This window comes from Perkinsus marinus (genome assembly GCF_000006405.1).
Source record: "Perkinsus marinus ATCC 50983 genomic scaffold scf_1104296932410, whole genome shotgun sequence".
NCBI lineage: Eukaryota > Perkinsozoa > Perkinsida > Perkinsidae > Perkinsus > Perkinsus marinus.
Genome location: NW_003215453.1, coordinates 475,019 through 491,738, shown reverse-complemented (window position 1 = coordinate 491,738; position 16,720 = coordinate 475,019). Strand labels below are relative to the sequence as shown.

Below are 16,720 nucleotides of genomic sequence, written 5' to 3'. Positions count from 1 at the left end.
GGATAAGGCGTAGCGACTATTTTTGTGGCGCGTGAGGGTAACGACTATTCGTGATATGCATTCCTCAAGCGACTCTTCTCGGCTTCGAGAGCGTGCCCAGGATCGAGCTCGTCGTCATGTGAAATCAAATCCTGGGAATGCTCTTGAAGTCAGCTCCCCGAACTCCCAGTTCAATTTGAACGAACCTCAACACTTCGAAAGGAATGTCACTTATAGATGGTAGTCACAATCAACAAGAACGTGCATAGTAACTAATTCAGCACACAATCTTTCGAGAGTGATTCAACTACTACTTGTTGGTGATGCCTTGTGGTGATATCAAGACCAGTGTCGGAATATAATACACCCGAGCTCATGAGTTTCTTCACTAATTATCGAAGTTAACATACGAATTGGAGTAGAAACCTCAGAATTTTCATTTCATCACCAATATAGTGACTGCGAGTATTTTCAGTTGGTTTTTTTACAAGTTTCTTCACTAATTATCGAAGTTTTACATACGAATTTGCCTCGAAACCAATGGGAATTTCCCTCAAAATTTTCTCAGAATTTTCATTTTGTCACCAACACAGTGACTGCGAGTATTTCAATTGGTTTTTCACCCCCTACATGTGCACCATCAGCTCAGATCAGTCTCGTATGCCCGTACTAGTCGGTATGGGCAATCCTCTATTGGATATCTCCGTCAACACTGATGCTGAGATCCTCGATAGGTCCTCGAGCTCGTCTCTCTTCATCACTTTGATGATGCTGATTCAGATACAAGCTCCAGCCGAACAATGCCATTTTAGCCGACGATTCGCACATACCACTCTACCCCGAAGTGACCAAAATGTCCGGGGTAAGCACTCATTCAAATATGTGTTTGCTTTCCTCAGCTGAGCTCAGGTGTTTATTTCAGACTTCGGTTAGAAATGTTCAGAACCCAACAAGAATTTCCCGCAAAAATTTTCTCGGAATTTTCATATTTTTACCAACGTATGTAGTTGACCATGTGTATATTTTCCCACTATTTCTCATAGGAATCAAGATGAATTTCCCGCGAAAATTTTCCCAGAATTTTTTAATTATATTGCCCATGTATATATTTTCCCCTCACACTGTTTTTCGATCCGTATGTAGGTGGAATATATAGCCGGCGGAGCGACGCAGAATTCTATGAGAGTTGCCCAGTGGATGCTTGGTGGCCGAGGTGATGCTGCATTCATTGGATGTGTTGGAAATGATCAGTAAGTTGCCTACTCATTAAAATGTTACAATATGTGAGGACCCTTGAAGGTGTCTCCTTATAATAGGCGTAGATTCATTCAATGGAGTTTCACGACCGTGATATGAAAAACACTAGTGGAAAACATATTCCACGACTGTTGCATATAGCGAATGCCGCGTTTTCACCGAGTTTCACGCCACTTCACGTAAAACGGGTGAAACTCCAATATGTGAGGACCCTCGAAGGTGTCTTCTTATAATAGGCGTAGATTCATTCAATATGTAAGGAGTCTCGAAGACCTGTATTTCATCAAGTTTTTTTGAAGCACTTGTAGAATTTTATTATCATTTTGTTCTTTTTTCAACTTGGTAATTTCCTGATGATCGAAATTATTACTTGATTTCACTCAGATTTTGTTTCTCCTGTTTTTTTACGGTTTCTCAATCAGTTACGCGAAAATCATGCAAGAGAACTGCCAGAAGGCCGGAGTGATCACTCGATATCTCGTTGATGAATCTACACCCACTGGGACTTGCGCTGTTTTGGTCACTCACGAAGGTGAAATTTTTCGCCAACTATTTTTAACTATTTGTTCTTCAGGGCAAATGCGTTCGTTGGTCGCTAATTTGTCTGCTGCTATCAAATATGATCACATTCACATTCACGATGCTGAGAATTGGAAACTTATTGAGCACGCACGTAAGCTGACATAGGTGGCTCTACTTTACCCGTGATATGAAAAACCCTAGTGAAAAAATATATTTCACGACTACTACAGGCTGCGAATATGGCGTTTTTCATAGAGTATTACGCCACTTTACGTAAAACGGGTTTCGAAACTCCAATGTTAAATATGATAATGTAAATTACGTTGACATGGTTATAACATCGCAAGGTTTATGAATGATATTTTGTATTATAAAGCCTAGGTTCATCACAAATTATATATTACCAATATTAAGTGTAGTGTTATTCAACTGGAAAGATTTTGGGCATTTTATAGCTTTCGAAGTTGGTGTTGAGTATTTCCGTATATTTGATGGATAATGCCTATATCTGTTGATTTATATATATTATATATTAACTGTTGCCTATCCATTGATAATTATAATATAGTGGAGTTTTACCCGTTTTACGTGAAGTGGTGTAAAACTCTGTGAAAAACGCAGTAGTCGTGAAATATGTTTTTCCTGGTGTTTTTCATATGACGGTTGTGAAACTCCAATAATTATTCTAATATAGTTATGTTCATGAATATATAATATTTCATAGAAAAATGGTTTTATAATGAAGTTTCATGATATTTCGAAACGTCATTTTCCGACGATTATGTGAACTCATCCGTTTATCAATTTTACACCGAATTTTACTAGTGTTCTGTGATTGTCTGGGAGGTTGATAGATAGCGTTTCCCAGGGTTTGATAACAGTGGGGGCAAATGCTGTTTCTCATTTGACGCTTACAATGTAAATATTATTCAGCTTTACAAGAATTACACGTAAATTTCATATGGGAAACTTTTAGTTGGAGTATGTGTTGCTGATCACCATGTGGAAAATTCCAGAAACCGTTTCCTAGATGATTCTCTGTTCATATCGAACGTTCTTACTGATTCTCGTGTAGTGGGAAAATGCTTCTTATGTGACGACATTCACATTAGAAAAGAATTGAAGAATTTGTTCCTAGCCATGTGGAAATTTCCGAATGAGATTCCCGAACGTTTCTCCAAATTTTGGTGGGAATCTTTGATTTTTGTGTGTTGTTTTATGCAGGTGTTATCTATTCTGCCGGGTTCTTCGTTGCTGTATCACCCAAGGCTATCGAAATGGTATCTAATAAAACTATTGAGACCGGCGCGTTATATTGTATGAACGTTGCGGCCCCGTACATTGTGGAAGTACCCGAGTTCAGGAAGGTCAGTATGGGATAATATGTGTATGGTTGAGTACATGAAAATTGCGGGGAAAATTTGGGGAAAAATCTCATTGGTTTCTGTAAATTTTAACCTGGATTCGTATGAGAGAAATAAGTGAGAAAAATATGTTTATGGTTGACTACATGTGTTGTTGAAAATATGAAAATTGTGAGGAAATTTTGGGGAAAAAATTTAATTGGTTTCTGTAAATTTTAACCGAATTTGTATGTGAACTTGTATCATTGTCGAGGAAATTGCTGAGAAAAGCGAAGATATATTCCAACGCTGATTTCAGTAGCCGTTAAAGATTAGGAATGGATCACTAGTATCCGTACATGAGAACTGACGAAATGATGAGGAAGTGTTGAGGCACTTACTCGTGCTCATATAACAGTCTCTACTAGTGATGTATAGTGACCGGCATTCCTCACACTTTACTATTGTCCCGATGGTAGTATGATGAGAAAGTGTTGACGCGCTGAATCGTGCTCATATAACACTCGCCACTAGTGATGCATAATCACAGGCATTCTTGGCCAGGGAATCATTCAGAAACCTATAATGTTCCCGAGGGGAGCTCATTTTGAATTTTCCACGAATGGCTAGGAACACATTCTTCAATCAGTTTCCTATGTAAATGTCATTACATTAGAAACATTTTCCTCATTGTCATCAAACCCTGAGGAAAGCTATTTCTGAAAACTAGATGGGTTCCTGTTCCTCACATTTTACTATTGTCTGGATCGCAGAGTTGGTGACATGTTGAGAGAGTTTTGATGTACTGAATCGTGCTCATACGACAGCTTTTATGATATCTTCTAGGCGGAGCGAAGTTGCATTCGAAATCAACGTTTTTTGAAAATATTTTTTCAAGTTGGTTTTGCACTGTCGGTTGATATTGCTATGCTGATCATCAGGTTGTTATCGATACGCTCCCGAAGGTTGACATTCTGTTCGGCAATGAGATCGAAGCTAAGGCGTTGGCTAAGGCGCTGGAGTGGGGTAGGTTGGTTGGCCCTTTGGAACTCTAGTGTGCGTATGCACATGGGAAAAATTTGTATTAGTTTGTGTAAGTGATGAAAGCCGTAAAGCTTCTTATGAAGACTGAGCTACGTTCGTACGCAAACTCAATGAGCGGAGCGAAGTGATTTTCTTTCCATGAAATGGAACACTCCTTCTGCTCGAATTGGAATATATGTCCAATAAATAGTGAGGAAAGTTGTTGGGCTTGTTTAGAGATACAGATATGAGTATTCCAGAGATTGCTGCCTAGTTGTGTGACGCTCAGTCTTCCCCAACACTCCCAAATGACTAATGCGATGCGGTGAAACGTGCCTTGAATATACGTCCTATAATTAGTGAGGAAAGTTGTTGTGCTTGTTTAAAGATCCCGATATGAGTATTCCTGAGATTGCTGTGAAGTTGGCCGAATTACCAATGGTTGAAGGGAAGAAGGATCGGGGGAGGAAGGTGGTCATTACACAAGGACCTCTTGAGACGTATATTGCCAATACGGGTAGTAGTAGTAGTAGTAGTAGTAGTAGTAGTAGTAGTAGTAGTGGTAGTAGTATTAGTATCAATAGTAGTAGTAGTAGTAGTAGTAGTAGTAGTAGTGCGTATTTCTCATTGCGTATACTTTCAAGGACAGCGAATGTCTATTCCAAGACTGAACATCATTTATGTTGAAGTTTAAAGTATCTTTTGGGAAATTCATGTTGGTTTTTGTATACTTCTCTAGTAAACTCTTATAACTTCACTTTGAGAATTTCTGAGCTGAGCTGAGGATAGCGAACACATAATATTCCAACAATATTGAACCAACACTGAATATCATCAGTGGGAAAGATGAAGGTCTATTTTCCTGAAAAGAGTTTTTTGTTTCTTTTTCATATTTTCTGTAGTTTTCTATATTTTTTGTGTGATAGCTTTACTAAAGGTTTTGAGTAAAATCCTTCTCAGGTCGGCCCGTAGCCGCATATGATATCATCTCGATCGCCGACCACGATATTGTTGATACTAATGCTGCTGGTGACGCTTATGTGGGAGGTTTTTTAGCGGGAATTCTCAAAAATTGTGATGATCAGGTGAGAAAATTTTTTTATTTCTTTCGTTTTTTTATTTTTTATTTTCAGATGTGTGCGGCTGCGGGAGCATATGCGGCGTGGGAGGTGATTAAACAAAGCGGGTGTAAATTTCCGGAAAAAAGTGAATTTAAATTCAAGGTTGATTCTAGTACTACTATTTCTAACGGTAGCATCGATAGCATTAGGAGTTAGAATATTTTGGACATTGTTTTCCGAATCTGCTCAACGCGATTCGGGAGTAGACTTTTATGTGGTGGAAGTGTGGTATGATCGTTATCGGTAGACTTATTGTTTCCACGAGTATTGGTAGTTATTGAGTTTTAGTGTTGGAGGCATGCATGTTAGTTTATGATTGTTTACATGAGCACGGCATTCGAAAGCTTATATGATTCTAATAATATAGCGTTACTCGGATCTACTCTGTTCAGAGTGAGCCGAACAGACAGTACAATGAACAACGCGCAACCATCGAGCACACTGTGATCGATGACTGCGAGCCTAGCACCAGCTCAACAGTGAGCTGGTGGGAACTAGTAGTTTCACGTAAATCGGGTTAAACCCCAAAAGGCTATAGTGACGCTAAGCTGAGATACATAATGAGATGGTATACCAGAACACAAAAAGGGACAAGAAGACAGCACACACTGATGAATAGCTTCCACCTACACAGTGTAAGCTCTACAGTTTACAGTAGTGGTGGTAGGATGATCCACCCGACCACCACTTTACACAGAAAAGTGATATTTTTTAATATGCAGTGAATTGAAAATTCTGAGCGATTTTTATATAACTATCTGCTACTTTCTTCTTAAGAGCAGTACTCTTCACAGCAGACAGCATAGGAGTATGGCTGTGAACTCAGCAGCTCCGAAATGAGCGCCCAAGACCTAGTATATGTAGGGAAACAAATTCACATGTATAGTATATGTAGGGAAACAGATTCACATGTATAGTATATGTAGGGAAACAAATTCACATGTATAGTATATGTAGGGAAACAAATTCACATGTATAGTATATGTAGGGAAACAAATTCACATGTATAGTATATGTAGGGAAACAAATTCACATGTATAGTATATGTAGGGAAACAAATTCACATGTATAGTATATGTAGGGAAACAAATTCACATGTATAGTATATGTATGGAAACAAATTCACATGTATAGTATATGTAGGGAAACAAATTCACATGTATAGTATATGTAGGGAAACAGATTCACATGTATAGTATATGTACGGAAAGGAATTCACATGTATAGTATATGTATAGATTTGGTTGAAAACGCGCCAGAAGTATTGAGATTGTGAAGAAAAAAATTTATTTTACTCTTATTCGTATGTAAACAATTGAGGAAGATTTTGAGCTCTCGAACATACATACCTCTTACCAAACTGCTGTAGTATTCATTTAAATATGGCGAATGTAATAGAAGGCGAAAGTGTGACTGACCGACCAGCCTTACCTACAGAGATGGAAGCATTTTATTATACTGGCTTTGGTGGTCCGGAAGTTTGCCAGGTGATATGGGAATGTAATTGTGTTATAATGAGTGACAATAATAATAATATAAGTGTGTTATTGTGTATAATTGTTACTTATTGTGGGTTACCCACAATAACACCAATACCACAATTGGGTTACCACCAATGCGAGAATAGTTATGTTGGCAAGATGGTAGGGTTTATAGAGTTGTAATATGATTTTAGTGGTTACCGGAATACCGAAATCATAGACTATAGTAGTGAATTAGATATATATGAATTTAGTTCGGGTCATAAATAGTAGTTTATGTTTAATAGTGTATTGGAGTTTTACTCGTGATATGAAAAACACTAGTGGAAAACATATTTCATGACTACTGAATAGCGCGAAATTTCGGGTTTTTTTACGGAGTATTACGCCAATTCACGTAAAACGGGTGAAACTTTATTGTATATCTTTCAGAAATTCGAAGCCCGAAATTGATATCATCATCCGTTGAATTGGAAAAGACAGCCACGAAATAGATTTTTGAGAGAATTCGCGAAAGTGAAATTCTAATATGACATCCAATTTGTATATATGATTCTAAGGATAGTGTAGGGCGTGAGTTGACTGAATGACGGTATTGCAGGTGGGAAAGCTCCCTCTCCCGGGTCCGCCGGGTCCGCGTCAGCTTCTGGTAAGGCGTGCATGATTTGGCGGAAATGTGGTATGGATTTTCCACAGGTCAAAGTTCACTATGCGTCTTTGAATCCGGCTGATTATCAACAGCGAAATGGAGAAACTAAGCATCTGCTTAAGCATAAGTTCCCGAAGGTACTAGGCCTATCTTTGTGGGGTATTTTTCGCGCGCCTGGAAATTCATCTATGAACTTGGCAGTGTGAAGCATCCGAAGTGATATTTTTAACACCTTCAATTTTTGAAAGTGAACATGATAACTATGTGAATCGATTGTCACCAACGTTTTAGAAGCGTTCCGTAGTCTATAGTCGTACTAGTCTCAAATTGAAGAAAGCCATCTCGAAAATCTAGATATGCATACCTGTTTGGTTCGCACTGTATAACCTGATTCGGTAGTGAAAATAAATTTTTGGGGTGACATGTTTTTCGTCGGAGATAAATTAAATCGGAAAAAGTTGTGAAATTTTTTTGGGGAAATTTTACTGCGATTTTGGAATTCAGAATGGATTGGGTGGAGGTCAATTCGGAAAATATTTTTATTCAGAATTTTCGATTTTTAATGCGCCCGAATGAGCGGAGCGAAGTAGTAGTTTTTTGTTCGAATAGGTATTCGGATTTGATTTTTCTGGAGATGTTATGGAGATTGGCAACGAAGTTAAAGACTTCAAAATCGGCGAGGAAGTGAGTGGTGGTGTCGTTAGCGCTCGCCCGATTGATCGATTTGTTATTATGGTAGGTTTTTGGTATGGTTGCTGGTGTTAGAACAGGAAGTGCTGCTGAATATGTGAGTTGAGGAAATGTAAGGATGGATAAGATTGCAAGATTTGTAAGTAGGTTATAGTAGATGATTATGTATGTGCATTGAAACCAGCGGACATTCCTCATCACTTGGCTGCAGCGGTGCCTTTGGTCGGAATTACGGCGGAAAAGGCGTTGAAGAAATGCAAAATTAGTGACATGCATCGGGTAGTGGTCAGGTCGGTGTTGTTGCTTTATTGAAGTATAACAAATTGATCTTTTAGGGCGTGCATACAGCCCTTAGTTTAGCCCTGAGTTGGTTGGCGAGAAGCATCGGATAGTGCTTGATTGTGGTATAAGAAATTCGATGGGGGTAAAGATTGGTATTTTTGAGAGGTTCACAATCCTGGCTTTACGGAGCGGGTTTTGCTAGCTGGTTTTTTAGAGCGGTATAGGAGGGAGAGTTCGAAGTTAGGATTTCGGTGTTGATGGTTCTACTGGTCGGGTTTATAATTTATGTATGTTTGAAGTTGGACAATTATATTTATTTAATTATTTATATTTGAGTTTGGGGCTGGTTTTGAATTCTCTGTAGTAGCTCAAGTGCTGACTGAATTGTGTATTTGTGTACTTATAGGAGAGGCACATGGATGCCCTTGTTAGAATTGAAGGATAGTTGAAGGAGTTACGGTATGACTGTAGGTATTGGTTACAGGAGGGTCTGGTGGAGTAGGGTCTATAGCCGTACAATTGTGCAAGGCGGAGTTCGGCATTGAATGGGTGGCGACGACTAGCAGTGAGGAGAGTCGAGGATTAGTGGAAAGCTTTGGAGCAGATGAGGTTGGTGGAGTGTTGGGACAATATACGCTGATTCAAATTCGATCTGATGGAATTTGTATTCAAAATAATGTAGTTTGTTGTAGTAGTAGTAGTAGTAGTAGTAGTAGTAGTAGTAGCGCATGGCGCTCTGTTTTCACTCTGAATTCTATTACAGTGATAGGAGTATACCCGGGCTCAGCCGCTCATTTCGGAGCTTTCGGTCACTTTTCTGACACTTGTGTTTTGTGTGTGTTTTTGAAATGATAATTGACTTATCGAACTCTCTGCCGGGTAACACACTATCTACCGGCTCATACCAAGGCTCAGACAGCAGTGACTGAGCCTGCAGCTATACCTCTATACTGGCTATTACTCGCCTGGTCGGAGGGGTGAGTAGTATCAGTATCAAGTTTGGTTAGTAACAGTGATTACTATTGATTATCAGTAATAATAGAATTATTATTGGTTAGTGAACAGTAATAAGCTTTAGTAACACATCCTGATTCTTTGTCGTTTAACATACTGTTTACCGGTTCACACCCGGGCTCAGGCAGCAGTGACTGAGCCTGTATTAGCTATTACTCGCCGCCTGGTCGAAGGGGTGCTGCGTAAAAAGAAGAAGATTATGCTTGGTTTTTTACCGTAAAGAATTATCAATGGTTGGAAAGCTAGGATTCGTATTCAGAGTGGTATAAGAATGTATTTACCCGAATTTTCTGTCCGTGCTTTTTTAGGGAAGTTTTATATACGACTATGATCACTATGAACTTTTGACATTTGAGAATATTCTGAAAATTTCGGATGAGCTCAGATGAGGAAAGCGAACGTATATTATGATACAGAGCAAGCCGATTAATAAACTGAGAAAATATTGGAGTTTCACGAACCGTGATACGAAAAACATATTTCACGACTACTGCATATCACCGCGAATATCATCGCGTTTTTCACCGAGTTTTACGCCACTTTACTTTGTAAAACGGATTTTGAAACTCCATTGTAACTCTATTGTTCGATTTTTCAGGTATTTGATTACAAGTGCAACAATAGGCGTTGGGCTGAGCAATTCGACTATGGCACGTGGCGGCATGTTTATGACGTGGTATTTGATACTCAAGGAGATTCCAAGCAGGCTGTGCTTTTACTGGGAGGTGATGATAATGTCATTTGGTAGAGTTACTTGACAATAGACTCAAAAACACGTGAGAAAATGCGTCTCGAAGTCCTAGGGCACAGCGGAGCGAAGTGTTTCACGATGTGCATTTTAGTGTGTTTGCTCCTCCCCCCCCACACACAGTGGTTTCAGATAGTACGGATGGGCAGGGCCCACCGGATGGTGGAGGGATGGTATCAATTGTGGACGGCCCGAGCGCAGAGGCAGCATTGGAGTGGTTGAGTGAATCACACAGTGAGGTGAGTAGCGTTGAGGAAATGCAAGATTGCAAGATTTGCAAGATTTGGGACTGGTTTGATTCAGCCAAAGCATTCGTATATAAAATCGTTTTTGGAGAACTTCCCGTGGGTTTGGGATACGGCGACTGGAGTGCGGTCGTTGCGGAAAAAGGCGAAGGGGAAGTAAGTAGCGCTCGCCCTGTTGATCGATTTGGTATGAAGGTACTGGACTGTGATTGGGACGGGTGATGGTGACGCGTGCCGAAGATTTGCAACGATGTTGGAGTCGAAAAGCATCATCCCGCATATTGATGGCGTGTAGGTTTAGGAAAGAGAGGGTTTTCGCAAAATGGCGGTGGTAAATCTCGCTCGCCCTGCACAATGTTTGGGCATATGTAGACTTTCCGGGATTGTTAGATATCCTTTGAGTAAAGCGAGAGATGCTCTTGCGAGAGTTGAGAGTGGACGGAGCAAGGGGAAGGTTCTGATTGAAGTAAGATTCGATGGAGGTGTGGTATGAGAAAATGGAGTATCTGTTATTTGATTTTATTGTCATTTGTGGTTACATTGGAGAGAAGGATTATATGGGACAACGTTCAGGAGTGTTGGAGGAATATATGTGTGGTTCTCTCCTGAGCTGGGGTGATCATGGGAGTTTAGATATGACTTGTGGTAGAAATGTACAAATAGAATTTTCCAAAATTCGAGGTAAACTCGTTGGGCCAGTTTACGCGGCGACGGTCTCCGGCGTGTGTCTACACGACACCTAGCGCTATTTATCAGTGATTCAAAGCTCTTCCAGGATGTTGGGTTTCATCCCACCTTCGCCTCTGTTATTTGTCGTCCGTTTTTTCTAACCTCCCGCCCACCCTAGCGATGTGGTGCGGCACCTCACGTTCCGTGTGAGGTTGGCCCCATCACATTGGCCGAGGATCACACGTGTTTAGTGTCATCCTCCGGCCCACGACCTAACGCCGGGGAGGAAGGGAGCCGGGTGATTTCCCAGGATTTTTTAAAACACGTGTAGTTGATATAAGCATAATTTTCGTTCTGTGAGTCACAGACTGTGACTATTGGAGTTTCACCCATGATATTGGAAGCATTAGTGAAAAATATAGCTTACAATTTTCTCGGGTTATTACGCCATTTACATAAGACGCGTTAAACTCCATACCATTGTATTTTTTCTATAAAGGTAATCGCGGATCCCAAGGCCACATTCGTGGAGACTGACGACTCTATGGAGGCAGTTGAGGGCTCGAGTGAGCCCCTTCCGAGCTCTCCAGCAGAGGAGGGGGTGGAGGAGGCTAAAGAAGGGGCTTTGGAGGCTGAGAAGGCTGTGGCGGAGTCCCAGGTGGAAGTGATGACCGTCGCGAAGGAAAGAATGTGAGGGGGTTTATATAGTCAATATTGAAATCCTGAGTTTCTTGATAGTTGATATGCTTTGGTTGGGGTGGAAATGGGATGGGGTTTTGTTTGTTAATTAGTATTAGTAATCAAGTATTGGAGTTCCACGGACGGCCGTGATATGTAAACACATTTTACGACGACTGCATATCACGGCGAATATCGCATTTTTTACATGGAGTATTACGCCACTTCACGTGAAACGGGTTGTTGTTGTGGAACTCCAGTGTTATTTTAATGGTGTTTTAGCTGGAGGCGGTGGATCGAACAGATGAGCTGATATCAATATTGGAATTCTGAGTTTCTTTATATTAGTGTGAGTGTGTTTTGGTTTGGGAAAAGGCATGAGTTTTTGTTAGTATCGTTGTTATTTCAATGGTGCTTGAGCGGAGGAAAGCAGTTTATATAGGATCATCTGATGTTAGTATTGAACTTCTGAGCTCCTCTGAAGTAGTGTGAATGTGTTGTGGTTAGGGGGCAGGACTGAGGTCTTACTGTGATTATTGTTATTTCGATGGCGCTCTAGGTAAGAGCGGTGGATCTGAGAGTTGCGCTGATGGCCATATTAACAACAAATAGACAAGTTTACGGTTGTGAAACTGAAATTGAGCGTGTCAATGCCAATCAATATAATGGCTCAGGGAAAACACCGTAAACTGCAGGGCACGCACGAACAAGGCAAGACTGGGCTCGTCAAGAAGTTTTGAGTTCCTCTAAAGTAGTGTGAATGTGTTGTGGTAAGGTGTGAGCTGAGGCGGTGGATTTGAGAGGTAAATTTGGCATTGCGCTGATGTTAGTAGTGGAGTATTGATTTTCTTGATAGTAGTATTGTAGCTGTGTTGTGGTAAGAAGGGAAGAGATGGGGCTTTGGTAGTATTATTGTTACTTGAATGGTGTTCATCTCGAGGCTGTTGTTTGTGGGAGTTTTGGTGGAAATGGGCAGGTGAGTGGAAAACCGTTTCTTGAGGGGAATGAACTCGGGTCTTTTGGAGGAGAGTAAATGCTTGGACCGCGTACTACTAGACTAAATTGGCATTTAGGTTGGCAGTTGCGGGTAGTACACCGCAGAGTATGTACAGTAAGTATTTGGAGAGGATGGAGAAAGTTAAGAGAGCACATGATAACAGTCTTGAGTGAGTCTACGGCCACTTGATAGGAATATTTCGGGGTGATCGATTTTGCTTCGTTTCTTCTCGTTGCCATGTTGCCACAGGGTTGTAAGAGACGATATATGCTTTTGTTATTCTGGCGTCGAATTCGATTGAATCAACATATATAACGGCTTTTCTTCCGAGCAAAATCATTATATATTCGTTCTTCCTGGGTGGAAAAAATATTTTTTTGATGGGTATAATAGAAATTTTCGGGGAATTTTTTTTGGAAATTTTCTCCAGATGTGATCATTATGGGCAATTGGAGAGGATGCACTTCTTCAGACTCGCTAGAGCTTCCAAAGAGCATGTTGAAAACGTAATAGTAATTCCTTTCAGGACATTGCAAAGAAGGAGTGCTCATCGTGTGGGCTCTCACTACGCGATGCAAGTTGTGGCGTGTTCTGGTATCAACTGTGATAAATTCGATAGGGATGAGTGGCGAGGCGATTTCAGAGGCAAAATCAACCAGGACTATAAGTAAGCCTTGGACGATTTTCACCGACTGCTTTGTGAAAGGAATCGATTGGTAGAGTATCGCACATATTATAATGTAGTTTCATCCGTGATACGAAACACACTAGTGCGAAAATAATATTTCACGACTACTTCATATCGCGAATATCGGGTTTTCACCGAGTATTACGCCCCTTCACGTAAAACGGGTGAAACTCCAAAATAATATGTAATACCATAATAACATATAACATAATATTAACAGTTATATCATCAGTAGTAATCATTCGAGGAAACCATGATGATGGTCAATAGCTGTATAAGACCTAAATATCTGCTCTTACAAAGTGAGATTTTTTTCGGGGGGATGAATTTTCCCTTATCAATTTACTTCTAATTTTGTGAGGCTTGTCGAGCTGAGAATTTTCCGATGAAAATCTGGGGAATTTTCACGTATTTTTCCCACTGATTTCCATCTCGTCGTCTGCAGATTGTCTTTCACCAAGGGGGGTATGTGTTGTCGCACAGAGTCTTTCACTTTCCAAAACGACGCGTTTGTGCGGACCGACTGCGCTCAATGTGAGCGCGGTGGCACTGGTCCCAGCGACATGACGGAATTCAAAGCACAAGAAGGCACGAAGAAATACATGTATGAAAGCTCGAAAACTTACGATCTCGCTGGTGCATACAGCAAGTCAATTGTGAAGAACACGATTTGGTCGTCGGAGGCTATGAATTAGGCAACTGCTGGCGTGGGCTCGGGAGCCCGCCTAAGTTAATAATCGCTGTTGGTGTTCATGTTGGTGTCACCACTAGTCTGTTGCGCAATTTCAATGGGATGGTTAAAATGACAGGCTCTCTTGGTTGAATAGATATGAGACTCTTCCGTGTCTCACTTTGTATCTTTCTCGCGAGGCGCAACGTTGATGCCGTCCCTGCAACGTATACTGGATTTGGCGGTCTCAATGGTGAAGTGAGGTTCACCGTTGATTACGAAAATGACTCGGATTCTAATCTAGAGCTCCAATATGAATGCGATGGGAAGGGGGGGTATTTCAAACTACATACGTTTGTAGAAGTTTTTAAAACACCTCTGGAGGGCAAGAAGCAGGACGCGAACTCAGTGCTCGCCGTTGATAAGAACAACAAAGCTCATGGAGCTCAACAACTTCGTCACACAACAAAGCTGTATGGAAAGAGCCGGGGCATGTCCGTCGGCCATCTTGGGGGGAATCTCAGACCGAACACGGCATCAACGTCAGTAGATGGAATGGGTACGGTCGAGCCCTATGCTAGTGAAGCCGGTGGGAGTACTGATTCACTTCCCAACGCTGAAGATGGCCAATCAAGTATTTATGACCGGAGACCTTCTGACGGCGAGAATGACCAACAGAGCGATGAAGAGTTAGATACAGTGCCCAGCTTCATACTCCCTCGTAGTATTTCTGAAGACGAAATTAGGACGAAGTTTGCCGAAGCGTGCGGAGAGAAATTCGGGGAGTTTGATGACGAGGCACAGCTTCTGGGGGCCGAAGAAATAACGGATAGTCTGTTTTTCATGACCTTCCTCGGTAGAAGTGTTTCCCTCGCAAGAGGTGAGTTGGTGGATCGATTTTGGCCACTTTCTTCGTACAGAACACTGACGTGGCTCTTTCATTGAGAGAATCTAGGGGGAAGCCCGCGTCATTGCGAGTTCCGCATGCTATCATAGAAGAAACAAGTCCGAAGCGTTTGAGGTCCCTATCCTGCAGCATCAATTTTCTATATTCAAAAGTAGAGCTAGTTGAGGTATATGGTATTTGCAAGAACAGGCTTATCGCGCTGCAGCTGTCTGCACATTCCTCGCAAAAACTTTATTTATTTTTCGACGAATTGCCTGGTCGCATTTTGATGGTGAAAATTATCTGTGGTATCATTTGATGATCATAGCGACATACCGTTGCCGTGTGTCAGGTCAAGCACCGCTCCCAGTAGGGGATTTTCATCTGGAAGGGAATGAAAATGTCACATTCCGAAGCATGGACGGGGCGAATATAGCAATGAAGGTCGAAGGCGAGGGCAGTAGAGAAATTGTAGTCCCACTAAGACCGGAAAGTAACAATAACAAGAATGATCGGCTTGTTAATGTCATGGCAAAAGATGTTGCTGTGAGGACGTCATCTATCTTCTCCGAAACTTGGTGGTCTTTTCTGGGGAATTATGGGAGACTTTTGAATGGAAGAAAACCCTTAGATGGACAGAGCTTCCTGAAATTCTTTTGGAACGAGGAAGATGGGACGTGGTCTACGATGGTTGATGGAGAAGAAAAACGCTTGATCAAGATCCCTTTTAAATTGTCAGAATCGCGTGGCAGGTAGAGTGAATCAAGTTGGGGATCACCTACAGTTATGCCCCGGATGAATAATCAGATCTACAGAAAGAGAAGAAGAATAATCATTCTCGATGTACAACAAGGTGTTAAGCATTCTTGAGCTTTGTCTATATTGTGTCGAGATGCATGTTCGATCATAATCATGTTGATGTTGATGGTGTTGTCACTGTCGTCTGCTGGTTGCACGTTATCATTTTTATGGGTCTTGGATTCGTTACTGGAGGTGGAGGACCTCCACTGGAGGTTTCTTCGGCGAGTGCTGGCGGCCCCTAAATAGATCTCTGAATGGTATAGTCCATAGCGGGGGGCATAGCGGCCCCTCCCCTATTCGGCCGCCCTAAATAGATCTCTGAATGGTATAGTCCATAGCGGGGGGCATAGCGGCCCCTCCCCTATTCGGCCGCCCTAAATAGATCTCTGAATGGTATAGTCCATAGCGGGTGGCATAGCGGCCCCTCCCCTATTCGGCCGCCCTAAATAGATCTCTGAATGGTATAGTCCATAGCGGGGGGCATAGCGGCCCCTCCCCTATTCGGCCGCCCTAAATAGATCTCTGAATGGTATAGTCCATAGCGGGGGGCATAGCGGCCCCTCCCCTATTCGGCCGCCCTAAATAGATCTCTGAATGGTATAGTCCATAGCGGGGGGCATAGCGGCCCCTCCCCTATTCGGCCGCCCTAAATAGATCTCTGAATGGTATAGTCCATAGCGGGGGGCATAGCGGCCCCTCCCCTATTCGGCCGCCCTAAATAGATCTCTGAATGGTATAGTCCATAGCGGGGGGCATAGCGGCCCCTCCCCTATTCGGCCGCCCTAAATAGATCTCTGAATGGTATAGTCCATAGCGGGGGGCATAGCGGCCCCTCCCCTATTCGGCCGCCCTAAATAGATCTCTGAATGGTATAGTCCATAGCGGGGGGCATAGCGGCCCCTCCCCTATTCGGCCGCCCTAAATAGATCTCTGAATGGTATAGTCCATAGCGGGGGGCATAGCGGCCCCTCCCCTAT

General features: G+C 41.9%; 3 protein-coding genes across 3 annotated transcripts; all 3 read left to right on the top strand.

The window, feature by feature from the left end:
- Positions 1 to 609: 609 nt before the first annotated feature.
- Pmar_PMAR022342 (adenosine kinase, putative) lies at positions 610 to 5,598 on the top strand (the record flags this gene model as incomplete). The annotated part of the gene is made up of 11 exons (XM_002785550.1): positions 610 to 713; positions 760 to 841; positions 1,123 to 1,229; positions 1,659 to 1,768; positions 1,811 to 1,909; positions 2,983 to 3,125; positions 4,043 to 4,127; positions 4,513 to 4,650; positions 5,097 to 5,209; positions 5,258 to 5,312; positions 5,555 to 5,598. The coding sequence occupies 11 exons, from the start codon at positions 610 to 612 to the stop codon at positions 5,596 to 5,598; spliced, it is 1,080 nt and encodes a 359-aa protein (XP_002785596.1).
- Positions 5,599 to 6,081: 483 nt separating this feature from the next.
- Positions 6,082 to 12,313, top strand: Pmar_PMAR022341 (alcohol dehydrogenase, putative; the record flags this gene model as incomplete). The annotated part of the gene is made up of 14 exons (XM_002785549.1): positions 6,082 to 6,105; positions 7,328 to 7,375; positions 7,423 to 7,512; positions 7,985 to 8,059; positions 8,115 to 8,162; positions 8,213 to 8,344; positions 8,819 to 8,956; positions 9,960 to 10,086; positions 10,242 to 10,348; positions 10,413 to 10,510; positions 10,550 to 10,645; positions 10,745 to 10,820; positions 11,523 to 11,687; positions 12,209 to 12,313. The coding sequence occupies 14 exons, from the start codon at positions 6,082 to 6,084 to the stop codon at positions 12,311 to 12,313; spliced, it is 1,329 nt and encodes a 442-aa protein (XP_002785595.1).
- Positions 12,314 to 12,366: 53 nt separating this feature from the next.
- Pmar_PMAR022340 (hypothetical protein) lies at positions 12,367 to 14,081 on the top strand (the record flags this gene model as incomplete). Its single annotated transcript, XM_002785548.1, has 4 exons — positions 12,367 to 12,434; positions 12,775 to 12,867; positions 13,225 to 13,365; positions 13,832 to 14,081. 4 exons carry the CDS (start codon positions 12,367 to 12,369, stop codon positions 14,079 to 14,081), a joined length of 552 nt encoding a protein of 183 aa, XP_002785594.1.
- Positions 14,082 to 16,720: the final 2,639 nt, after the last annotated feature.